General features: G+C 38.1%; 4 protein-coding genes across 10 annotated transcripts in view; 2 read left to right on the top strand and 2 right to left on the bottom strand.

Moving 5' to 3' along the window:
- Positions 1-2,850, bottom strand: part of LOC139941368 (thrombospondin type-1 domain-containing protein 4-like) — a 149,974-nt gene extending 147,124 nt beyond the window's left edge. Inside the window, exon 1 of one of the 2 annotated variants that reach the window (XM_071937829.1) lies at positions 1,740-2,850. In XM_071937829.1, the coding sequence (XP_071793930.1) occupies positions 1,740-1,786 (47 nt within the window). In that variant the 5' untranslated portion in view covers positions 1,787-2,850. The remainder of the gene's footprint in view (positions 1-1,739) is intronic. The other variant, XM_071937828.1, reaches the window with a different exon arrangement.
- A 9,219-nt stretch (positions 2,851-12,069) lies between these two features.
- The window catches only part of LOC139941453 (uncharacterized), a 33,330-nt gene continuing 18,521 nt past the window's right edge, over positions 12,070-26,878 (bottom strand). The window contains exons 21-25 of one of the 6 annotated variants that reach the window (XM_071937960.1): positions 18,406-18,529; positions 17,145-17,271; positions 16,328-16,460; positions 15,655-15,714; positions 12,070-14,528 (exon numbers count right to left, since the gene is read on the bottom strand). In XM_071937960.1, the coding sequence (XP_071794061.1) occupies positions 15,682-15,714; positions 16,328-16,460; positions 17,145-17,271; positions 18,406-18,529 (417 nt within the window). In that variant the 3' untranslated portion in view covers positions 12,070-14,528; positions 15,655-15,681. Of the gene's footprint in view, positions 15,718-16,327; positions 16,461-17,144; positions 17,272-18,405; positions 18,530-26,878 lie in introns of all 6 variants that reach the window. The other 5 variants (XM_071937959.1, XM_071937957.1, XM_071937956.1 and 2 more) reach the window with 5 other exon arrangements.
- On the top strand, positions 20,460-21,434 carry LOC139941746 (microfibril-associated glycoprotein 4-like). Its single transcript, XM_071938361.1, has one exon. It carries the CDS (start codon positions 20,460-20,462, stop codon positions 21,432-21,434), a length of 975 nt encoding a protein of 324 aa, XP_071794462.1.
- On the top strand, positions 22,633-23,607 carry LOC139941747 (microfibril-associated glycoprotein 4-like). Its single transcript, XM_071938363.1, has one exon. It carries the CDS (start codon positions 22,633-22,635, stop codon positions 23,605-23,607), a length of 975 nt encoding a protein of 324 aa, XP_071794464.1.

Below are 26,878 nucleotides of genomic sequence, written 5' to 3' on the forward strand. Positions count from 1 at the left end.
CTTGAAGAGGCAGAACGCGCTAAGTATATAGTATAGCCTTGTTTCAAGTCAGAAATCATGGTTACTCTCAAGTAGACTTTCTATGAAAACCTATATAGTAATATCAGTAAGTGACACTCGAAAGAAATGTGTCTATAGGTTAGAATTCAAGGCTACAACCACAAAATTGCCATGGTTATAACTAGTTGTAATGAATTATGAAAAATGTAGCGTGTTAGTGTTTGGTGTGGATGGGTCGTGGAAGTGTTATTTGCGGTCAAGGTGTGATGGATTCAACGCTTGATTTGCGGACCATAAAAAGCCCTTCATAAATATTGCATTAGGGTTAAAATGGTTCAGCAGAAACTATTGACAATTGCTTGACAATGTTGTTTGTTAAAAATACCAAATAGGGCATTAATAGTTTGACTCGCTATTAACATTAGGTATTAATACAAAGACCATAAGAAATCAGTACAAGCCAGAAATTAGAAGTTTAGTCAAATTAATTATTGGCTACATGAAGAGTTCCATTTGCCAAATGTCAATACACGAAATCGGGAACTCCAACAATAAAAAGAGTCGCCCCAACTCTATTGCCTCACTACCATCCACACTCTACTCACAAACCTCATATAAAAGTAATCTTGTCACATACCTTGACACAGGTCCATTTCTTAAACCTACTTTGTAACTTAGTCAATGAAATTAAAACAGTTAAATGTCAAACTGTTGTATGTTTCGTGGACCCAGTCCCTTGTGCAGTGTGACAAAACTGTAAACCCCTCAAAACCAGACTTACGTTCACACAATGGCACGCGCCCCGTGGTTTACGGTTTACTGACAAACCAAATAAACGTTTAGAAAAATATGCGCAATCCGTCATTGAAGGTAAACAAGATATTGTCACAGAACCGTCACAGTTGGCAGCTAGCTGTAGTGTAAGGTACAACACTGGGGCCAGGATACTACACCATATTCTGACCTGTTTCTGGGACCCCTAAATTCCTGCTTTTAAAAGCTAAATTCACCGTGAGTTTGTGTAGGAGTCCGTATTGGACCCATCATCTCTGTGGAGAGGGGAGCAGTGCCAACGACCTGCATGACACTATAAAAGCCCTGTAAGAATAGGGCCAATCCTTGGCTCTATTTATAGGGATATGGGATATAACAGACCATTTTCAGTAATATTAAGACCATTATCAGTAATATTAAAACCTAACAAGAACATTAAACACTTCAAACACCTATCAATCAGCTGCTATACCTACGGGGGCCTCTATATGTGCTTCAAAATGTAGGAGCTTAACTTTTGAAGGAAACAAAAAACTTCAAACAATTCTACATCACTACCCGGGGTTCAACTTCGATGTATAGTTTACATAACTACATCCTCGGTGCAGCTGTTCAAGAAAAGTATCTAATCAAGGCGTTATCCCCTTTAAAAAGGACCTGGCCATGTCATTTGCAAGTAACCAAAATTGGGACAGGCTTCGAAAAAAATTCTCAAAAACTAACCTTCACATCTTTGTTTTTTAAGAAAAAGGTACCGTGCTTCTCTTGTGCCACTGAAAACCTCATTTTTTTAGAGGCCGTGCAATTGGTTGCCTCCAAGTTGTCTGTACAAATTGCCCGTTGGGACAAGACCCAAGATGTAGGCCTGTAGGCCTACATGTAGTAGAAATATGATTGCTTACAACTTCATAACTAAACGACCAAAACCACAACAAATCCTACCCCAATTAATGTTACCCACTGACCTGGATATGTTGGATGTCCTCATTCCTTGATCCGAATCTCGCCACATCTTGTCCTCACACGAAGCCAGCCGAGAATATAAATCCAGCCTCTGTCGTCTGTACGGTAAACAGCTCGTCCAAATTGAGCACAATTCAACCTCACGTAATCAAACTTATCTTTTGTTCTTGGACTACGTTATCTCCTCCGTGCGTATCTTAAAAAAATCCAGTCAACTTTCAAAAACTGTTCTCCGTTTGCTGAATAATCACATCAGAGAAGAAGCAACACTCCCTGGTTCAAATGTAGAACTGGCTTCAGCAGGTTTTTGAGATGACAAATAATATACCCTACAGTCAAAAAGCACCACGGCAAAATCAAGTTGAAACCGCGTTCCAAGTTTCAAACCCGCCTCTCGACGGTTCCTCAAAAAAGTTTCTCAGGCGGAGAGAGCGTCCCACTTTCCCCGTGGAAATCCCACCGTAAATGTAACAACTACATGAGAATAATTCATCAACTCACACGTATAAAGTACACCTGAGTAGGTATTTTGACGTCTATTGTCGTCGTATCGTGTTAGACACACATGGAAATCCTTCATACCATTAACAACGCACTGCAACTCATGTGTTAGCTTTTAAAAGACAGCATTCCATTTCATTGTGAGACCATGTAACATTATTCAATTTCAATCACGCCGAAGTTCCGCTCTGGTTACCGCAACAAAATTGTTCATAATTCCAATTGGGGGGATGACAATCCAGCACAGCATGCACGTCTGATACTAATAAATCCCGTTCAGTTGATGAAAAATTCACTCTTGGTAAAAAAATATCACACGGTAGATGGCAGTTTGTTTATGGTGACGGGTCATCAAAACACGTGGGGCTCGAAGCTTGAATCATCGGTAGTGATGTACAGAGCAGAGCCGATGACTTACTTCACAATCACCTTGCTTGCAACATCCAAAACTAAGTCAACTCAATGACCTTGACGATATGCAGTCAAACTTCGGGTGATTTCTGTCTATAGCTAGCTCACCTGTAGCTGGTTGGAGCACAACTTAATAACTGAGTCCCTGAAGTGTCTGCAGTGTGAATAAATGTAGTATTTTCTTCTATTTCAGGCCAATGCCCTGGTGCGTTGGTTTATTCGGCTCCCGATCTCCTGAAAGTGCGAGTACTCTGCTCTGGCGGTTATTGAGAAACGCCACCAATCGGCGAATCAGTGTAGAGCTTAGTCAACGAGTGAAGAAAACTGCAATGGGAAAATCATCTTATAACATTATGTTGTTTTGATTTTTTAAATTGAGGAGTTAAATAAAAGAGAATAGAGATGATGATTCTGGTCAGAATGAGTTGTACTTGTACTCAAATGAATTTGGCAAAGTATAATGGACAGTAAGGCTCAACAAATTTGCTAATAATGCTTACAGCAGCGCTGCCAAGTTAAATGCTATACGTCATTTTGCTTCGAATAACTTTTTGGGCTTTGAACTTATGGTGTGAACTGTGTTACCGAAATTGCATGTTTTTTTCTTCTGAATTTATTGACGGAGCCCAAGACAAATGTAAGAAAAAAAGAGAATGTAAAATTGTTGTAATTCAGCCTATTGTGCTGGGACAGCTTTATCTATATATGTATCTATCTGTGGTCTCAAACGTGGATCTGAAATTTAGACAAGGCTGTAGTCGCCCGAGGAATGATGGGCATGTAATGTACAGATTTGGGGGACAATTGGTGTGTATGGAGCGCATGAAGCGGACAGTGTGGGCGGGGGCGAGGGTCCAAACTTTGGAAGGACACAACGGAGCAACTTACGATTGTCTGCCAATGGGTGCGATCCGAGCTCGCCTTTTATTCGGCGGCGTAATGTCATTTGTGTATGTTCAGTTGAAATAAATGCACTCGTTCGATGGTTCTAATTTGTTTGTAGAAACAAACTACCTAGCACTACCGTAACCAAGCATGGTATTGACCAATGGCTGGAATGACGTCAAATATCGCACATGGTGGATTATTCGACCTTGGTTGAACCATGTCCCTGTCTTTATCAGAGACGCAGAAACAAAGATGGATCATTCAACAACACAACCTTTTACGTGTAGTAAACCTTGTACATTCCACGAGTAAACAGTGTCACATCAGATGATAATATTTAGACAGAACTTTGAATACCAACATTGCATTATTTGTCTGTTGCCCGGTAGAAGGACATTTGCCTACAATAACTTTTTGTCATAGCGTGACAACTTATCAACAAGTAAGATTTGGTACAGTTTATTATCCCCTATAAGTTACGCGTGTATAACTGTCTATATTATTATCTCAAAGCCATTCTCTTGTTGACTAACTTGACTTGAAGATCAAATAAAGCAGGGCATTTTGTGAGTTAACTCTTTAACACAAAACATTACGATGCTGCAAATGGCAAAATACCGTCCCGCCAGTTTTGCAATACCATATTTCCTTGAAGAGTTTCTGGATAATAAAAGTGCGTAAAAAAGCAAGAAGACAAATATAAAGTAATTTTTTAAATGTAACACTAAAACAAATCTGATTTTGTTTTCGTTTGCCCAAAGGAGAAATAAGACCTGCATGTTTGTTGTGTTGTCATCATTTAGCCTTCGAGAAAGACACTATATAGCTGCTAGGGTCGAAACGTCAGGCCATACCATCCGTCTTTTGGTTGGTAAGTAGTCTGCAACAGCTTATTCTGTTTTCGGCAGAAACAATCTTCAAGGTTTAGGTGCGAACTGGTCATTCATTGAACGAATCAACAACTAATTTGAACTAATTAAGTAAATAACCACGACTTGTAACTCACCGTACATGTTAATCCAATTGGTGCACTAATCCAAGACACTGCCAAAAACTTATCAGGATCCCAAAATAAATCCCGTGCTACCCGCAACTTTATGTCAATTTAGCTTTCGGCCCACTGATCACTTTTTGTGGTCTGGTGTTTTCCGCAAGCTTACACACACCACCGTACTAGGGCCGCATTGGTCGTCTGTCAATCTACTGAGCAACGACCAGACCATCTATTCATACTTGTACAGTTATATTCAAAAACCTGGCAGCCCCCCCACGCATGTATCTTTTGATCCTCCTTTTTAAGGCTATATATTATAATGCAGACGAGCTCTCTCTGCTGGGTACCTCAATCACCTTTGGGTATATAAAGAACCTGTTCACCCTGGATGGCTCTCTGGCTGCAGTTCAGAGAAATTACTAGGAAACGGATTGCGATGGTTTTTTGACGTGATGTTTCTGACATTCCAGCGAAAGGGAACAATTCAGGTACCCCCTTTTTGATGAAGAGAGAATAGTAGCTGGTATTCTGGGGTTGAATAGATAAGATGAGACACATGCGTGGGAAGACAGCTCTGGATGAAATTATCCATGGTGGACAATTATTTTACAGGAATGTTATTTTTTAAGGTAAACCATGAAACGAAGATTGGACATTCGAGGAAGTTAACTGGAAGGGACGAAACAGCAGGTTTTTAGGGATGACTGAACTTTCAAACACAATTTTTTTTTAAATAAAAGAAGTAAACCTGCGAACTTTTCGTAGTCTTAGCATAGCTCCGTCGTCTAAAAGAGCAGTCCACAATGTTGTCAAAGTTTTCAGGCCGGCGACCCAAAGTTAATTTCAGTGACTGACTGCGACGACCCGAAATTATTTACTCAAGCAAGTTGTTCTTATTAACGAGTAATTACATTGAACTGATAATACATTGAACTGACAAATTTTGACGAAGCAATCTGTATTGATTACAGGACCATCAAAATAGTTTCAAACTTTGAACAGCCCTTCGTGATAAAGTTTCGAGACATACATTGTACAGTACAAAATGAAGAGTCCTATAGGGCTATAGGTGACACGCCTACATTTTTTTCGAAACCCACTTTTATGGTTTGTTGGTATAACCAATTGAAGTCTACTTGGAATCAGAAAATGACACTAAATAGTCAATTATTGGTAGTTGAATGTCTTGTTAAAAAGAAGTGAAAAAGGTCTACCTTAACACCCATCATTACAAACCACGCGTTGGGAACTCACAGACAAATGCCTTTCTCCACTACACAACAATAAACTTTAGAAAGCTTAATGTGGACCGATCCCGTTAATAGAGTCAAGCAATCTGTGGAGAAGAATGCGTTGATAAGATTACTTCGTTACCTCTTTGGTGCTTTTCTACACGGGATGACAAAAAAAAACAGCGACGTCTGAGAATACAGTTGAAGTTGGTGGAAAGGGTTCCTACTTTCACTCTCCTTCTTGGGTATCTTAGTGTGCATTGAGGTTTGTAAAACTAAAACCAACAGTAATTTGCATTTGTTGTAGTGAAGATTTAAAAACTCAATTCATCCGCACATCACTCTCAAAGACTGACATCATGTCGGGAGGGGGGGGGGGGGGGGTTGCAGGTTACCACGAGTATGCCAACATTAGGCAAATTCAAGCTTTATAAATACTAATTACTAGGTCTGTGTCATTAAAAACACCTCAAAGTTGGAAGTTAAAAAAAAACCAGGTCACAATAGGTTAACCGTTTCACACTGTATCCCTTTTCTTGGGTTCTCAAATTTGTCCAGGACAAGGTTAAGGAACAGGCGGAGAAAGCAGAGGAAGCCACAGCCAAGAAGGAGAAGACCAGGAAAGCCAAGATAACCAAGAAAAAGTCTCCAAAGAAAATCTTGAAAGAATATAATATTTTGAGGGCCTACGGAACATAAATGAGGCCGACGCAATGTTTTCTCCCTATAATTACTGCCCTAAAATGACCACACCCTGCACTGGTTGACTGCCGTTTGATGTGATGTCCAATGTTTGATTAAACCAGCGCCATTTAAAGCATTCTTTACCCCCCCCCCCGGGCCCTCTGCCGTTTCACACGAAAGACAAGAAAGAAGAGAAAAGGTCCGGCCCCCACCGCCACATCCCAAACAAAAGCCGCGGCATACCATCCCCAACAACCCCTTTACACAGCCAACCTCAGCTACACTGGATTCTGTCACTCTTGCTTCGCCACTTCGGATCAAACAAAGATTGACGTTTCTTTAGTTTCTTAGCAAGTAGACGGAGAAAAGAGGGTGGTCCCCTCCCAAGTTAGATGAAAGACGTGGCATACCGACCGATAAAAACCATTACATCAGTCTGTTGTCACTGGTGAACTTTTGAAATCTGCTGAGAGTGTTGAGAGCCATGAAGTCGTTTTGACAGAGAGATAAAATAGTGAAGAATCGAGACAGCGAAGACGAGTGTGCCAGGGTTTCACAGACCTGGGGACACAATTTCATCTACTTTAAAACAGACAATTTCGCTTAAAACTTTGTGCAAGTAGACAGTGAGCTTGCATTTGTTGGGCTGCGACTTGTTTGGGGCCTTTTTGGGGGAATGAGGGTATCACCCAAATTAATAAAATACTCCAGGCCCGAAGCCCTTTATTATGCATCTGAAATGACACAAAGTTTTTGACAAGGGTGTTTTTTCTTTAAATTATTCTCTTGCAACTTCGATGACCAATATTATTGAGTCCAAAATTTCACAGGTTTGTTATTTTATGCATATGTTGGGATACACCAAGTGAGAATACTGGTCTTTGAAAATTACCAAAGGTGTACAGTGCCTTTTTAATTGAGCTCTTGTACTATTCAAGTCACAAACTAAGGCGACTTTCGAGTCTTTCTTTGTAGATATTTTAGACCAAGCTGAATAAAAACCGATTGATTGATGCACTGGGCAAAGAGCAGCACGACAACACAACGGTTTCAATTACGAAACATTATTAGCTGTTTCAATGGCACTGTGCCAAGCGAATTGGGAAAACTCAGCTGAATTAAAAAGTAATGATTCGGAGACTGGAGAAAGCCATCGCTCATTACTTATCCTTTGACGTTGTTTTCTACTATACAAGATTACTATACTTCAAAGGGTGACTTTGTTGAAAAGCTACCACGTAGGCCCTCTATACGCATCTGACTTCCTTTAGAAGTATAGCCGGCTCTTGAGCTCATCTTATCTCCGGATAATCGCCCCAATCCTCTTTTGGGACATTAAGGTCCCAGGAGTTGCGCTGAAGAAGATGGTCCATCTTGAAAATGGGACAAGATTAGATAATCCATGGCCGAAAGTAATTATTAAACTGGCTAATAAGGCGATTAATGATAGAGATTAGTCGCGATTAATGAGAGAGATTAGTTGAGGATTAGGCTTCTCATTACATCTGATTCTTCTCGCTTCAGTTCAGCATTATTCAGTCCTAGAATGTTGGATGTAACTCAAAGACTCTAACGCACACTAACGTGTGATACTGCTTGTATTTTGTTAGAGTGCTGCCGCCATATTGGTCTAATTCCCAGTTCACATTAACAATAGTTAATAGAGGGATATTGACTCTTATTGAGCAAATATGGACCCGACTATTTTCTTTCAGCCTCGCTTACACATGCCGTGTCTTGGCGGCTACGGCTAGATTGCCTGGTTATCATGCGTTGACGTATAGGACGTCCTTAGCAACACCCTTGGAACAGCCGTAGCCGAAGCTGTATCCACGAATTCGGATACGGCCTTACACCGTCTTTGAATGGACGACACGCAAGATGGTCACATTGAATGCCTTCTTGTTTGCCTTAATCTGCTTCGCTTGTTTAGATGGGCATTTTAAGCTCTATTGACACGAAACAGATATTATGCCTGTTTTGTGTTACTGAAAAGAGATAATCCTGATCAAATGTTGGAGCCAGAATTCAAGGAAATGCCGTTTTCGAAATAAAACGCCGTTTCGGCTTAGCTTCTAGCTAAGGCTAAGCATGGAGGTAGAGGGCTAACACCTGTGTGAAGCCCCGAACCTAAAACACATATTAAAAATATAACTGAGCTCAAGTCGCAGCCGTTGCTCCACAAATGAAAGTTCACATTAAAGACTATTGGTAATAGTCAAAGACCAGTCCTCCCACTAGGTGTATCTCAACACATGCATAAAGTAACAAACCTGTAAAAATTTGAGCTCAATTGGTCGTCGAAGTTGCGAGATAATAATGAAAGAAACAACACCCTTGTCACACGAAGTTGTGTGCTTTTAGATGCTTGATTTCGAGACCTCAAATTCTAAACTCGAGGTCTCGAAATCAAATTCATGGAAAATTACTTCTTTCTCGAAAACTATGTCACTTCAGAGGGAGCCGTTTCTCACAATGTGTTATCAACCTGTCCCCATTACCAAGTGAGGTTTTATGCTGATGATTATTTTGGGTAATTACCAATAGTGTCCACTGCCTTGAACAGCAAGTTGCCGGGGTAGACCAGGGTAAAACAATCCAAGGGCCAGCCCCCGGGGAATAGAGCGGTGTGAAAATGGCTTTGGTGAATAAAAATCACACGACCGGACAACCGAGTTTGTCAAATCTACGTCTTTCCTTTATTCTTTGTTGCCTCAAACATATTAAAGTTTTTTCTTTAAAGACACAATGTGTTTAACATACTATAACATTACATAACACTTAAGGTAGACGAGGCACAGTATTTTAAAAAATAAATATAAAGGGCTGTCAAAACGCACACAAAAATAACAAAAGAAGAATATATATGATTTTAAGTACAATAATAATTAACAAAAGAAATATTTGTTTTTGAAAATGTCGTCATTCCACAAAAATATCAAAAGAACAATAACTTGTTTTAGGAATGTACTTTGCTGACTTGATTTTGTCTAATGAAATGACAGCACACAATAAGAATATTTAGGCTGTATAAAGGACGGTACTGCTTAGTTGGTACACAGCCTGCATGCCAAATTTGTGCTTAGCTGATTCTTCTGCTCAGCAAAGGTTAGCAGGACACCAGTCAGTCACAAGTAAACATTACATGGTACTCTGGCTGGTCGACTGTTTCTGAAAGCAATTTTGGCTAGTTTTTTATTTCTACGCGAGCAACTTTATACTGCTTAAAGGAACACATTGCCTTGGATCGGACGAGTTGGTATATTAAAAACGTTTGAAACCGATTGTTATGAAATGCATATGGTTAGAAAGATGTTTTCAAAGTAGAATATAATGATCCACACAAGTATCACTCTAAACTGCACGGTTTTCCTTTTACGTCGCGAACTATCACGGTCGGCCATTTAAGGGAGTCAACCATTTTGACTCCCATAAATGGCCGACCGTGTTAGTCGACAGGGTAAAAAGAAAACCACGCAATTTCGAGGCATATTTGTGTAGATCATTGTATTCCACTTTTACAATAACTTTCTAACCATACATTTTACATCATACGGTCACAGAACGATTTTCAAAGACCAACTCGACCGATCCAAGGCAAAGTGTTCCTTTAACGCGGAAATCTGTGCAAACTATACTACGGCCCATAAACCCTGCCCAGAGATGTAAGCACATAAATAGGTGGTAAGAAGTTTCATCATAACACAGGGCCAAATTTCATAGAGCTGCCTAAACATACAAATTTGCTAAGCACAACAAAATTATGCTTACTAGAATAAGGTTAGCAGCTGAAATACAAATTTCACATGTACAAAATGTAACTGGTACCCTTCTTAGTTGTGCTTAGCAGAAAACAAATCTTAAGCAGCTCTATGAAATTGGGCCTTGGTTTTCAGTGATGCAGTAAAGTCTATAAGAGTCATCAACAGAACTGCTCTTTGTCTCGAGCATTAAGAAAAGAAAAACCACCGACAGCCTTAGCACTCCATGAATACATCCTTTCCTTTTTTAGAACTCTTTTTCAAAATCTTAAAAGGGGCCACCAACCAAAGCCCACTTACTTCACCTATAGAGGAGGGCTTCACCATAAACAAAATACAGACCTATGGCATTGTGGAGACATCCCATACACCTCACCTACCCCCTCAAGGAACCATTATGGGTACTTCATCACTCCCCTCCCACAACCACCCCAAGGTGTTAAGTGTCATTACAATTAGCTCCCATCACTAACAATGAATCGCATTTGTGTTGGAGATGGATTGGGCATTTACAGGTAACCAGTGTCTGTTGGATTTCTTTAGTCTACTTCAAGGGTGCCAACCCAATGATGCAAACACTTCATAAGTACGAAGCCATATCGGCACTTCATCGACAACTGCACCAAGCCATTTTGTGTGTGGGTTCTGGGAGTTTGATTGTTAACTTAAACACTCTATAATTCAGACATGCAACTTTCTAATTGCAAAAAGAAAGAAGGAAATGGCCTATCACACTTAACTTTTGTAAAAAAAATTTCAGTTTTCTATGGCACTGTTTTGAAAAGATAAAGAGGAAATCAGCTGATCAGCTGAAAAGTTGCATCCCTGATAATTTGGGTGACACTTACTTAGCAAGTTGGATCAAAAGATGATTAGTCCTCCGAACAATCACACAAGCTTTTTAAAACCTTGACATTCTTTTTAACATTTTAAACAAAAATTTGTCTAATTGTTCAAAGGGTCTATGTACTTTTTTTCGAACAACATGTTCACAGATTTACATTAAACTTACACAGTTTGAAGATTATGATAGTAGAAAGCTTCCCTTGAAATTTTACTCACTGAGATGCTGTAGTTTTTGAGAAATGAGTAAAAGTAGTAATTTTCGTCTCAGTTTTAGCATGTAGAAACGTATTAACCAGTTATGCTATGGTTTTGGTATAATATCATAACTGGTGAAGGGGATTTTGCATGCTAAAATAATTTTGGTCTCATGAACCAAAATTATTTTGGGACTTGTTTTACTCATTTCTCAAAAACTACACAACCTAAGTTCGTAATAATATTTGAAGGGAAGCTTTCCACTATCATTATCTTCAAACCCTGTAAGTTTAATGTAAATCTGTGGACATTTTGAAAAAGTACCCAAATCCTTTAATAGGAAGTTTCATTCACATTCATCAGGTTTCTATGACCATCACCATCCAAATGAAGATGGAAAAGTTTCATTAAACTTGGTGGTCATGTTTTAGTTGAAAACAACAACAAATGGTCTAGGTTGTGTCTGGGATGACATGTTTACTAGGCCTAAAAATTACACATTATTTTGGTTGCGGCAATTGAAATAGGCAACATTAATTTGCAGGGCTTCACATGTTATTTCCTTGCCTTTGTCAGAAATTTAGAATAACATGTTCTACTTGTGAGAAACAAACATTGCAACTTTTACAACAGATTTGGTTACAACAGATTCGGTTTGGAGCATGGTTTACAAAAACAGATCGTTTAAACACGTGAAGGGTGCTTACTATTAGCGTACAATTTGTGAAAACCTTTCAAACAAACCAGAAGTGATACAAAATCAATGGTAACAGCGGGGAGTATCAAAAGTGACATCATTCTAAATGAAACAATAGACAAATTAACAATGAAAGACTGAACATAAGTTTAATATAATATTAGGGTCCATCTACTAAATCAATACACAAACGCATCATAGGTGGATTACACTAAATTTGTATTTAGAACTATCCCTAATTGGGAAAGAAAGTAATGCCCAGATTGGAATCCTCAGTTGTCCCAAAATATCAAACACAATCCCAACTAGTTACAACTGTTGCCCAGTTTGGAACACCTCTTATCCCATTCAGGACAACTGTGGTCCCAAAATATCCCAAACAATCACAACTAGGTACAACTGTTACCCAGTTTGAAACTGGGCAAAACTTGTTGCCCATTTTGGAACACCTCTTATCCCCTTCTGGGCATCAGTGATCCCTACTTATCAAAAACAATCCCAACTAGGGAAAACTTGTTGCCCGTTGGGCATATAGGGCACAGTGGTCCCCATTTGGGGACATTTGTGAGGAACAACAAATTCTGACATCAACTTTTGTCAGATCATCTCATAACACATACAAAACCAAATCTTTCAGTTTCAAACTATTCAGAGTGATTCTACATACATATAATAACATATAATAAAGGTATATAATTTTGGATATTGTCACAGGTGGTATTTTGTACAGGCAACTTAGTGTTGACCAGGGCACAGTTTCATAGAGCTGCTTAGCATGAGTTTTCTTCCTTGATCAAAACAGGATTACAAACCAAATTTTCATTTGTTGCATATTGCTTGTTACTGGTTTTCAGCTGTTGTTTGCTTATCCTGAAAATCACGTGAAAATTTGATTGGTATAGTTGTTTTTGTCAAGGCAAGAACTTCAATGCTAAGCAAATTTGTGTGCTTAGCAGCTCTATGAAATTGGGTCCTGATCTATCAAAAAACTTTGGATTCACATGAGACATTTTTCTCACTCAGACGCTTAGAATCCCCAAGAAAGTTACAGAGGTGAGAGTCATTGTTAACAAACGATCTGAAACTTAGATCAAAATCTTAGAAAAGATATAGAAAAACTACTTCTCAAAAGAACATAACCTAACCAGCAAGTAGGTATACACATGGTGTTACTGCATAACAACTATTATAAGTTATCACACAAGCGCGAGTGGAATACGGGCAAATATAGCGCTTCTACGTCCCATATCCAACGAGGCCGTAGGCCAAGTTGGATATGAGATGCAGACGCGGTATATTTTTCCGTATTCCACGAGCACGATAACGAATTTATCTTCCAGCCCCAAAGTCAAGGAGGTTAGGTTATGTTTTTGTTTTTAGTTTTGCACGAGCAAAGTTTAGAATGTAATTTTTGCACTGACTGTATGCGGGGCGTGATGCATTACACTCACAATATGCAGAGTGCAATATAAAAACTGGGAGTAGTTTATCGTCTGATATCACACTCCGATTCGTGCATCTGATTGGAGGATTAGCGCGCACTGGAAAATAATATGTAGTAGTATCTATTCTGCTATGTAGATTATTCTTATAAAAACTACTTTAAGAATGCCCAGAACCGGTTGCCTGTTAAAGGAGCATTACAGAATTGGTTTTGCTAGCATAACAGTTGCTGGCAGTGTAAGCACTTTATGTAATCCACCATCTACATAAACTGACAAACCTGTAGAAGTTAAAGATCGATCAGACATCTGGGTCACGAGAGAAAAGTGAAAAACTGATTACAAATTTTGCATCGCATCGATGCCAAAACAAAAATGAATAAAACGCTCACTGAGTGATAAACTCCAAATGCGAAATCAGATTATTTATTTCTCACCAAATTATGACATTTCAGACAGAAATATTTCAAGGGATGTTTTCAACTGTCATCATCATTAGACCGTGTAAGTTTTATGTAAATCTGTTATCTCCACGACTTTTGTTTCTTACCAATTCTGTAACGTTCCTTTAATCACCTTGTGTGACGTAGCCCAATACACAAAACATTTTCTGTTTTTGACTGGCAAGAATAAAAAAAAAAAAAGTACAAACATTTCTAAACAAAATTAGAACTTCTGTAATTTCAACAGGTCTTCAAAATTATTTTTTTAGCTTAATTTTCCTGGATGACATTTTCATACTAAATTCAATTAATAGCAAAGCATCGCCATAACATGGCAAAGCGTGCACTAATAAACTTCTTACATGGTGAGGCCCGTGCGGCACTGCTTTGGTTCAGGTTTCCCCAGTAAATGAAATCCTTGACCATCCAGTACAAATTAGTGATTGCGGCTACGGCTATGGCTGGATCACCACGCCAACATGTGTTGAAGGATATGTCATCTAACGACAGTCAAAGCAATAGCTATAGCCGCCAATTCGGAAACGGTCTTTGTGTTTTCCATGATCAGATCTCACACTGTTTTTGATATCTTAGGAGTCTATGAACAATTCACCGGTCAGTCATCACACTTGAAACAGTGTCAGGGATGAAATTTGATGACTGTGGGTTCTTCTGGGTTCTCCAGATGTTACAAACTCTGTGAAACACAAAACTACAGGTTTGGACACAATGCCAACTTGTTGTTTTCTCTTTGATAATTTACTTTACTTCATTCAAGAAAATGTTTATGGTTCAAGGAGGTTTTGAGGAAATCCTGAATAAAGGAACAATCCTGAAAAACCATACTCCTGTCGATTGTGCTTCTGATAGCTTAAAATTCCATGATTTTGATAGCTGGAAGTTCCTGGATAGTAACTTAAAGTTCCATGATTTTCCAGGACTCTGGGAACACTGACTACATCATTACTATATCGATGGTACAAAAAGGTAGGGGAAAAGGAGAAAATAAGAAAGGTGGCTGCACCATGCTACTGATCAACATGTTTTTAATACATGAAAGAAAGAAAAAAACGATTGCAATTATCGGAAAGATAAACTTACTTATTATCTTCACTCAAGTCTTTTTCTTAAGAAGGAAAGTTAGATAGAGCTATTTGAAAACTGGGCATATTGCTGAAGCATAAAGGACCAATACAATAGATCATTTTAAAATACCTCATCTTTAAAAATTGTACATGACTTTTTTTACACAAATAATGGAGTTGATTTGACATGGAGGAAAGCAAGACGAGACCTGCTCCCATGGTTAGATTGATGTTGGCGATGTAATCAAAAAGAAGCTGGGCCCAATGGGGGACTTTTGGGACGCTAGGTGGCAGCAGACTTACCAGTTAAAAACCATTGTTCTCTGTAATGTGCGCATGTTCAGAACTACGTAAACAATGGAAATTTGCCTGGTAAGTCTGCTGCCACCTAGCGTTCCAAAGTCTTCCATTACAACAGGCTGTGTAAGCGAAGAATGCCTAGTTTAGTGGACTACGCACACGCATAAGCAGAAATTATCTGCTAACCTGCTTACGTAAGCCCCGATTCTTTGCTTACGATTATGACCAAGTAAAACTTTTGGCCAACAAGCCTTCGTTCTTCTAGATTTTCCCATCAAATTTAAGCTTTGAATTTGGTGGAGAATTGTGGAGGGTTTTAGAGGGTCTCTAGTCAAAGACACTAGAGGGTTAGGGTCTATCTTGTTATTTAGGTATATATTTTAACTTGCAACTTCCCTTTTACAACTTCTTTGGTCCGTAACTTTTGTTTCTCCTCACCTGGAAATACTGTTTTCTTTGACGTCTCTAATATTTGCGATTCTTTCTCCCCCAATTTTGCTGCTGACAGAAGAGAGAACAAGAACATAAAATTCCAATGATTTTTCAACACATGTTAGAAATTACTCTCAATGGAAATATTTATCCGATTAATTCTTAGTGATCAATCTTTCATAGACAACAAGATCCAATTTTCAATGAAAACATAAAATCTTCTGTACCATAAAACCCCAATGTTGGTTGTCTCCATATTTTGTTGATTTAAGGGTGCCAGTTAGAAGCCATTGGTATTAGTTAAAGAAAAGATGACTAGTCAGACAGCATTTATTCATTCATTATGACAAAACAAAATATCTTATTTTACCCAAATAAGAAATTTCTTTTGGTCATCTTGAGTGTTAAAGTGGCAGTCAAATACAGCACTTTGACCCTTGTTATCTGTATTTTTAAAAAGTAAGAAAATTTGTACTTTTGGTTTTCTTTTTTTTTATCATTATAGAGATTCAAATGATACAAAAAATAGGCACCTTTGACAAAACATAGCTTTAATTATAAGTGATTACACTAATGTAATTATCTAATTGTAAGCTTCTAAAATGTTCTTTTTACACAAAATGATTAAAAACATATGAATAAGTTTGGACTGCAAACAGATGACAAAGTCAAGTCTTACCTTTTTGTTTCCGCCTTTGTTTCTATAGTTACGGTTTTGAGGGTCGCCTTTCTTTGGGCAGTCATAGCTGAGATGGCCGAAGTTGTTACACACAAAGCAGCGTTCACCTCCTCCTCCACCCCCACCATGATGACTGCCAGAGAGAATACATTCATAAAAGAGTTACATACACTGTACATCGGGAAGACTGGCCAGGGATATTGGAATTGAAGGCCTTTGGGCTACAGTTTTTTGGTAAACTTTTTTAACTCGAGGCATATGTCCCTGGCTTTTGTTTTGTTTTGATTATGTGTTTTTATGTCGAATAACTAAACAAAAAAACAATAATAAAAAAAGAGGGTTTCTAAGGACCATGTAACATGTGATGACATTTTGCCACCATATTCATAAAGACACAATTCAGCAAAAACCATGTGTAGAGTCAAACTATTTCTGAAATCAATGTTTCGGACACTGTTTGCCAACTAACAAACGCATCTCTTTGTGAAAGCTAAGCAAACAAGATCTGTAATTACAAAACTAAATGCATTCCTGAAACAACTTCAACTCCTTTGGAGTGTGCAGCACTGTTAACCCAAACAGAAGGCAAAGGTCACTGATTATTCACATCCGACTATATCTCAGGCCTGGAACTACATGCAGCCCACGACCTCAGTTGCCCCTGGGTTTGGCATTAGTGCCCCTTCAAAAGTTCCCCATTGCCTTTGAGATTTTCCAATGGAAGTGCCCTTTACGAAATAAAAATGGCCTTGCCCTTTCAAAGATGAAACTCCAGGCCTGATCTCTATTCTTTAGGTTTAGGGGTATGAATACTCACTCATACTGGGGCTCGTAAGGATTGTTCGGCCGATGGTGGTCATCATTGTACGGATGATCATCATTCTGGTCTCTGTGTCCGCGGTGGTGGGAATTACCGGCTGGTGGGGGTTTCTCCTTTTTCACATCTGATAGAAGTTCAATTGTATAGTCAGTAGAATTTGAAACTTTGCATGGGGAAGTATAACTAAATTGCGGTAAAACAATGTGAATATCTCTTTTGAGTAGTGGCGAGTGTAAAAAGAACCTGTGATGGAAGTTTACATTTTAAGTCAGTAGGATTTGAAACTCTGCATGGTGGAAGTAAAGTTAAGAGAGGTTTGCGATAACACCATGTGAATATCTCTTTTGAGTAGTAGTGATGGTTCTGAAAAGAGACGGCGGTTGAGCAATTAAGACAATCAGAGCATACTGATCGAATTGTTGAGTCGTTAACCACCGGTTCTTTTGAGAACCAACACTACTCAAAAGAGGTACTCACCTGAGCCCAATTTCATAGCGCTCCTTAATAACGGCAAACAAATTTTCGTGCTTAACAAGCTTAACAAGATAAATTTGCTAAAGTGCAAGCGTGTTTCACAGGTTAGCAGACAAAATAGGCGGCCATATTGCGCAATCACCATGGATTTGCATTGTGGTGTCATTTATTTTTGTGCGGTAAGTACCGGAAGGTGAGCAAGCCTAGGGTTAGCAGCGCTATGATATGGAAATCACACAGTAAGCAGAAAATCAGCCGCTAAGCAGCACTATAAAATTGGGCCCTGGGTTTACCGTAAACCTCTCTTAGTTACGTAAGTCAGTACAGATCAAAGATTTCTAGTAGTAAAATAGTCGTGGATCAAGGTTTGAAGAGCTTATACCATGTTTGCATTTGAATGTCGTTGGTGGGAGTTTGAAAACTTTCTCTGTTTAAAGTCATTATACACTTTCGGAACAGAAAACAAAATAAAAGTTCACAAAGTTACAAATAACATACAGGGTTTACAGAAGGTATTGGTAAAAGACTTCTCTCAAAAAATTATTCCATGAAATGCTTTACTTTTTGAGAAAACATTGAAATAAATATCAATTCTCGACAACGTGCGGAAACAAGGGTGGGTTTCCCCGTTATTTTCTCCCGACTCCAATGACCGATTGAGCCTAAATTTTCACAGGTTTGTAATTTTAGATAGAAGTTGTGATACACTAAGTGTGGGCCTTTGTACGATACTGTTTAATGGTTTTAACTGGTAACCAATGTAGATTGTACAACAAAATCATACCTGTACCACTCTGTGGTGATGTCTCCTGGTTGACTTTCAGAATAGCTGATGAAATATCGTACACTAGATGATTCTCATCTATGTATGATAGTTTGACGAACACAATCTTAGACTCAGACGCCACCTGCGAAAAAAAAACACAAAAAAAAACAAAACTTGCAATTGTTAACTGTGCCGTGTTTATAATATTTTTTGAATTATGCTGTTAAAGGCAGTGGACAATATTGGTAATTACTCAAAATAATTATTGTCATAATAGCTTACTTGAAAACGAGTAATGGGGAGAGGATGGTAGTAAAGAAACATTGTGAGAAACGGCTCCGTCTGAAGCAATGTAGTTTTTTGAGAAAGAAGTTATTTTCCACGAATTTGATTTTGAGACCTCAGATTTAGAATTTGAGGTCTCGAAATCAAGCATCTGAAAGCACACAACTTCATGTGACAAATGTGTTTTTTCTTTCATTATTTCTTCCAACTTTGACGACTAATTGAGCTCAAATTTTTACAGGTTTGTTATTTTATCAAGTAAGAGGACTACTCTTTGACAATTACCAATAGTGTCTACTGTCTTTAATAATTTAGTTATAAACTTTTAAAATATTGATTCTGTTTTGTAGTTGCTGGGCGCTTCTGAAAAACAGTGTTTCACTGAGAGGTTTCCCCAGGGTAGAAGAAAAAGGGAAAATAAATAAATAAAAAAATAAAAAAATAAATAAATAAATAAAAGTAAGATTTTCTGAAGAGCTTAACTGCACACTTTATTTCCAATCTTATGCTTCAGCTGAGTCGACATGAAGCAGAATAATTGAAATGGAACAATGACCAGGATGTGTATGCTCCACTTCAAGAACACCTTAAAATAACTGCAATTTCAAAGAGTTGTTCCGGTCAGTGCTGAAACACCTAAGTAAGTGCATTTTCACTAATTGGTCAGCATGAATTTAAGTTAGGAATGAGCTGGAAGTAATGTGACATTTTCATTATATATTGTTTCTGTTTTAATGTCTACGGTTCGTGTGTTTTGTGCTATTTTTAATCACTGTGTTTTAAGGTGCAAATCCGAGAAAGTGATTGTCATGCTGGGCATGACATATAAAATCTAATCTAATAAGACTTAAATGCCTGGCAGAGCAGAACCTGAGTGGAGCACCAGTTGCCCAGGAGAAAATGAGTTGCGGACCAGTTGCAAGAATGGCAACTTTACCGAATTTTAGCTGGAAACTTGTTCCTGTTCAGCAAGATTTGTCTGCGCTTAGCAAGTAGTTTATGCTTATAGGCTTTATAACAATGGGCCCAGTATTTTCACTTGGTGTATCCCAATATATGTAAAATAAACTGAAAACTTGGGGCTCAATTTGTCATCGAAGTTGCACAGAAAAAACCCACAAATTTATCTGTTTTCAGATACCTAAAAAAGGCTTGAGGCCTGAAATCTTTTAGTATTTTAGTGAGAAATTACCTCGATCTCAAAAACTATTTCTGTGCATACGCCGACTGTGCATCCGTATTACAGACTGAGAGAGTGCGTCTTTAATGTAGAGTTTGTCAGAGGAGAGAGAAATTAACTCAATACAATACCAAACCCAAATAAAAATTGTTTAACTCAGGGGGTCGCCATGAAGAATTTCACCATTGTAAACTCAAGAGCAACTGAAATCGATGAAGAGATCACAAGAGGGCAGTATTTAACTGCTGTGAAATCGTCATGGCTATAGAGGTATTTGTTGATGTATCCTTCATTATACTAAAGTCAGCAGAGATAGAAATCGCCATGGTTACAGGGCAATCACTGAAGCGTCAGTTATGATTTATTAACCAAAGTAAGCAATCAAATTAACCATAAGCTACAAAGTCACTTTGCCCACGACCACTTTGAGGTGTGACACAGACAACCAAAGATCGTAAAATTGTGACTGTGCGAACATTTTACCGACTTTGAATCAAATCAGAGATCGTGAAGTCAGAGTTGTCAATGTTAAAAATAAGTGAGATAACTAACTCCATACAATACAGAAAAGAAATCCACATCATTTTTTGTTACTGAGGCAGTCATCATGAAGAATTTCACCATCATTCTCCTGTCTTCATTCCCACTGGTTGTTATGACCTTCCTCCAAAACAATGGTGAGTTTAACCATGTATTTTTCCCCGCGGTTAATCAAGAATTTCCGAAGAGTACTATTAAAACGAACACCACAAGATCTCATGTAACTTGCGCACGCGACTGCTCTATGACATCGCAGTGTGTCTCCTTTAACTTTCATCAAGAAAGTCATCTCTGTCAACTGAACAATGCATCAAGAGAGCAGTATCCTCAAGATTTGATCAAGAGTCGCGGGAGTGTCTACTTTGATACCAATAAAGGCACAGCTGGGTTATCCATTCAAGTATTCAAAAGTTGCAAGAAGCTTTTAGAGTCTGGATACGAGAGGAGCAGCGAGTACACCATCTTTCCTAATGGTTTTCAGAAGGGTCTGAAGGTCTATTGCGATATGGAGAATGACGGCGGGGGATGGATCGTCATCCAGAGGCGACAAGACGGTACCGTGGATTTCTACCGCGACTGGGAGACCTACAAGGCTGGTTTCGGAAACCTCTCCAATGAATTCTGGATTGGAAACGAGAACTTGCGCAAACTCAGCGAATTGACGGGATGGTGGACACTCAGAGTGAATTTACTGGATTGGGTAAATAACACGGCCTGGGTAGAGTATGGCGAGTTTGGTTTGACAACCTTCTCCTACAGGCTTCATCTTGAAGCTTATAACGATACAAGCTCACTGGACACGTCACTCAACTTTCACAAGAACAAGTATTTTTCCACCTTTGATAGAGAAAACGACTCCAGAGATGAAGAAAACTGTGCCAAAACTTATCAAGGTGGTTGGTGGTATGGGAACTGTTTGATAGCATGCTTCAACGGCCAATACTACGAGCAGCCCAGAGTGCCATACCGAAGGGGAATACACTGGGGAACCTGGAAGGGCAACTATATCACCGCAAAGGAAAGCATCATGAAAATAAAGTAAGGTGTATCCACTTTATCGAACGTGATGCGATGAAGTGAGTCCTTTGTCCGAAATATTATTATGGAGAACTAAACCAAAACAGGGGTGAAATTCAAAAGTTTTTTTTTTTTTTTTTAAATACTAAAATTTATCTCCATTTGTATGCAACTTTCTCCCAGATAAATAACCTGAAAATGGGTTAACTTTAGCATCAACAGAAAATTTGCCGATGTACAATCTGACTTATAATTCAGTTTTTCTCAGTTTCACTCTCTTATCACTTGGTGTTTCTACTTTAAACTACAGGTGGTATCAATATCACATCACAAATTTGCTAAAACAAAAAGGTTGTTGTTGGGGCAGATTTTGCCAATCCCATAGGATTTTACAAGCATCTTGTTAAACCCAACAATTCATACTCGGCTTATATATGTTATCTGAACAAAGCTTAGGGCAAACTGATTCAAAGAATTATAGTAAATAATATAATGTTAAGCCGTAGTAGATTTCATTAAATATGTAGTGTGTAAAACTTTATTCGTAAATTCAAATGCTGCAAAATTCAAGACAAATCTTATTTTGTATGAATGGTTTTGTAAGGTTCGTGTAACATGTGGTGTATTGAAAGTTCACCGAGCCCAACCACGCGATATTAGTTCTGGAGCATTCTATAGTTTTTTCTTGATGTTTTTTTTTTTTTGGGGGGGGGGGTGAAATTCCTAAAAACAGGCGTGTGAGTAACTATCCATCAAAAAAGAGGAAAAGAGAAAACTGGTCGCCATGAAGAATTTCACCATTGTAAACTCAAGAGCAACTGAAATCGATAAAGAGATCACAAGAGGGCAGTATTTAACTGCTGTGAAATCGTCATGGCTATAGAGGTATTTGTTGATGTATCCTTCATTATACTAAAGTCAGCAAAGATAGAAATCGCCATGGTTACAGGGGCAATTACTGAAGCGTCAGTTATGAGTTATTAACCAAAGTAAGCGATCAAATTAACCATAAGATACAAAGACACTTTGCCCACGACCACTTTGAGGTGTGACACAGACAACCAAAGATCGTAAAATTGTGACTGTGCGAACATTTTACCGACTTTGAATCAAATCAGAGATCGTGAAGTCAGAGTTGTCAATGTTAAAAATAAGTGAAATAATTAACTCCATACAATACAGAAAAGAAATCCACATCATTTTTTGTTACTGAGGCAGTCATCATGAAGAATTTCACCATCATTCTCCTGTCTTCATTCCCACTGGTTGTTATGACCTTCCTCCAAAACAATGGTGAGTTTAACCACGTATTTTTCCCTGCGGTTAATCAAGAATTTCAGAAGAGTACTATTAAAACGAACACCACAAGATCTCATGTAACTTGCGCACGCGACTGCTCTATGACATCGCAGTGTGTCTCCTTTAACTTTCATCAAGAAAGTCATCTCTGTCAACTGAACAATGCATCAAGAGAGCAGTATCCTCAAGATTTGATCAAGAGTCGTGGGAGTGTCTACTTTGATACAAATAAAGGCACAGCTGGGTTATCCATTCAAGTATTCAAAAGTTGCAAGAAGCTTTTAGAGTCTGGATACGAGACGAGCGGCGAGTACACCATCTTTCCTAATGGTTTTCAGAAGGGTCTAAAGGTCTATTGCGATATGGAGAATGACGGCGGGGGATGGATCGTCATCCAGAGGCGACAAGACGGTACCGTGGATTTCTACCGCGACTGGGAGACCTACAAGGCTGGTTTCGGAAACCTCTCCAATGAATTCTGGATTGGAAACGAGAACTTGCGCAAACTCAGCGAATTGACGGGATGGTGGACACTCAGAGTGAATTTACTGGATTGGGTAAATAACACGGCCTGGGTAGAGTATGGCGAGTTTGGTTTGTCTACCTTCTCCTACAGGCTTCATCTTGAAGCTTATAACGATACAAGCTCACTGGACATGTCACTCAACTTTCACAAGAACAGATTATTTTCCACCTTTGATAGAGACAATGACGCCAGAGATGGACAAAGCTGTGCCGAAACTTTTCAAGGCGGCTGGTGGTATGGGAACTGTTTGATAGCATGCTTCAACGGCCAATACTACGAGCAGCCCATAGTGCCATACCGAAGGGGAATACACTGGAGCAGCTGGAAAGGCAACTACATCACCGCAAAGGAAAGCATCATGAAAATAAAGTAAGGTGTACCCACTTTATTGATTGTGATGCGATGAAGCTTTGTCGAACGTGATGCGATGAAGTGAGTCGTTTGTCCAAAATGTTATTATGGAGAAATAAACCAAAACAGGGGTGAAATAAAAAAAAAAACATCTTATTTTTTTATTTTTAAATACTAAATTTTATCTTCATTTGTATGCAACTTCCTCCCTGATAAATTACCTGAAAATGGGTTAACTTTAGCATCAACAGAAAATTTTCCGATGTACAATCTGACTTAAAATTCATTTTGTCTCCGTTTCACTCTCTTATCTCTTGGTGTTTCTACTTTGAACTACAGGTGGTATCAATATCACATCACAAATTCGCAAAAACAAAAAGATTGTTGTTAGGGAAGATTTTGCAAATCCCATAGGATTTTACAAGCATCTTGTTAAACCCAACAATTCATACTCGGCTTATATATGTTATCTGAACAAAGCTTAGGGCAACCTTATTCAAAGATATTAAGTAAATAATTTAATGTAAAGCCGCGGTAGATTTCATTAAATGTACAGTGTGTAAAACTTCATTTGTAAAATCAAATGCTGCAAAATTCTAGACAAATCTTATTTTGTATGAATGGTTTTGTAAGGTTCATGTAACATGTGGTGTATTGAAAGTTCACCGAGCCCAACCACGCGATATTAGTTCTGGAGCATTCTAAAGTGTTCTCTTGTTGTTTTTTGGGGGTGAAATTCCTAAAAACAGGCGTGTGAGTAACTATCCATCAAAAAAGGGGAAAAGAGAAAACTGGGCAAGAAAAAAAGAAAGAATAATACTTGTATTATACTTTTTTTCACAGAAAGTGAAAAAAAAAAAAAAAAGAAGGAAAATCAAAACCAAATAAAGGAAAAAAAAACCAGGGAAGTCGCACATGCCTGATTAAAAAAAAGTATGTACAATTGTTTTTTTGTAGGCGACGCCCGAAATGTGTAAGTATCAGCTCAATACGATAGCTTATGTATGGGGCTCTCCCTTACTAGTCCCACACATTATGGTGTCCATTAAATTGGCAAATTGGGTTTTCTATTCTCAATGGTTCTTGTCATTGATTTAGCCTTAGTGCGCTACATATTTATCAGCACAGGCTGTATACTCCCCAGGGAGCTGAGATGGTTTAAGGAATGAAAAGGCCCAGTGATCAGGGGCAGCTTTGACGACCAAATGAGTTAAACTTTTCACAGGTTTATTATTGTATGCATATGTTGAGATACATCAAGTGAGAAGACTGATCTTTGACAATTACCCAAGGTGTCCAGTGCCTTGAAACAAATTATTTTGATTGCATGACAATTTAAATAGTATTTACATTTGTAACAAATTGCTATGGGTATTTTTTCATTTTATGAACTTTGAATACATTCTCTTTTATAGAGTCTTTTTTTGTTGTTGAAAAGTTTCTGTATGGCGCCACCACTTTTTCATTTGATATGAAATGATAGAGTATCTAATTTACCCCAATGCGATATCCCTTTTTGTAAAAATGAGTGAAAAGTGGTGGCGCCATACGGAAAGTTATCCTTTTTTTTTAAATAAAAATAATTATAACTAGAACAGCGAAGCTGCCATGGCGAGCTGCCGATTGCCAGATAGAACATGTGACTGACAGAAAAACCTACCATTTGATTAACTGATGGTTAAAGGGGTGGGGACCTTGATTAGTAGGAAGAAATGACCATTTAAGCTTTTCATTGCTTTAGCTCATTCAACTGGAACCAGTGATCTTTGAGTTTTATCTTTTCATATTATTATACATGTAAGCAGCAATATTTGATTAAAGTTTTTTGTCGATACTTCATTGCAATTAAGGAGTTATGACAATTTTATGTTTTCATTTGTTTTAGCTCATTCAACTGGAACCAGTGATTAACTCCTTTAGTTTTATCTGTTCATATTTTCTACATGTAAGCAGGAATATTTGATTTAAGTTTCAAGTCAGAACTTCTTTGCATAAAGGAGGTAGGGCCATTTAAGTTGTTCATTGTTTTAGCTCATTCAACTGGAACCAGTGATAAACTCTTTGATATTTATATATTGTTCATATCTACATTTAAGAAGCAATATTTGATTTAAGTGTTAAATTTGAACATCCGTGCAATAAGGAGTTATGGTCTTTAAAGTTCATCATTGTTTTAGCTTATTCAACTGGAACAAGTGATGATACATTCTTTAAGTCTAATCTTTTCATGTGAATTTACATTTACGAAGCAATATTTGGTTTAAGTTTCAAGTCAGTACATCATTGCAAAAGAAGTTGTGACCATTTAAGGTTTTCTTTGTTTCAGCTCATTCAACTGGAACCAGTGATGCACCCTTTGTGTTTAATCTTTTCATATGCATCTTTGTGTAAGAAGCATTATTTGATTTCAGTTTGAAGTCAGTACATCGTTGAAATAAGGAGTTATGCCTCAGTTTGTCATTGTTTTAGCTCACTTAACTGAACCCATTGATTAATTCTCTGACTTTTAACTATTCATATGAATCTACATGGAAAAAGCAATATTTGACTTAAGTTTCAAGTCAGTACATCATTGCAATCAGGAGTTATGGCCGTTTAAACAAATTATTTGAATTTGATTTTTTAATTGTTTTTTAATCCAGATGTCAATTTTTGAGCCTGAAAAAAACTTTAACATTTGTGTTATTCCAAAAACCTAGAAAAAAATTATCCCAAAAACTTTAACCTTTTTTTATTCCAAAAACTTCAACATTATTTGAAAACATAAGTGAAAATTGTCTCACTTGGGCTCAAAAACTTTAACATTTCCAAAATCTTTAATGCGGACGGTCGCATGGACGGATAGACGCCGGACGGATATTGGTATAACATAGGCTTGCACTGCTTTGCAGCTCGCTAATAATAACAATATCGAAGTCTTATAGCGCACTTATCTACCAAACAAGGTACTCATGGGGCTGAGTATAATACAAACTTTCAGAAAGATAGGTTATTGCAGTGTTGAATTCTGAGACCCAATTATTTAGCACCTTATAAGGGTTTACAAGGTGCTACGGCGCATAATTATAGCAGCCACAGCCAGGAACACTGGGGGGCGTACTACTTCTCTTTTTAATAAGTGCACTGGGTTCTTTTAAACACAATACATGGGACAAACGGCTTTACGTCCCACTCAAAGGACGAAGCAATGGTTAAGTGCTTGCTTAAAGGAACATTACAGAATTGGTTTTTGCTAACAAAACAGTTGCTGGCAGTGTAAGCACTTTATGTAATCCACCATATACAAAAACTGA

Source organism: Asterias amurensis, chromosome 9, assembly GCF_032118995.1.
Source record: "Asterias amurensis chromosome 9, ASM3211899v1".
In the NCBI taxonomy this organism is placed as follows: Eukaryota; Metazoa; Echinodermata; class Asteroidea; order Forcipulatida; family Asteriidae; genus Asterias; species Asterias amurensis.

Bases quoted from the DNA above. Each gene is read 5' to 3' on its own strand.
- LOC139941746 (XM_071938361.1), top strand. From the start codon at position 20,460: ATGAAGAATTTCACCATCATTCTCCTGTCTTCATTCCCACTGGTTGTT.
- LOC139941747 (XM_071938363.1), top strand. From the start codon at position 22,633: ATGAAGAATTTCACCATCATTCTCCTGTCTTCATTCCCACTGGTTGTT.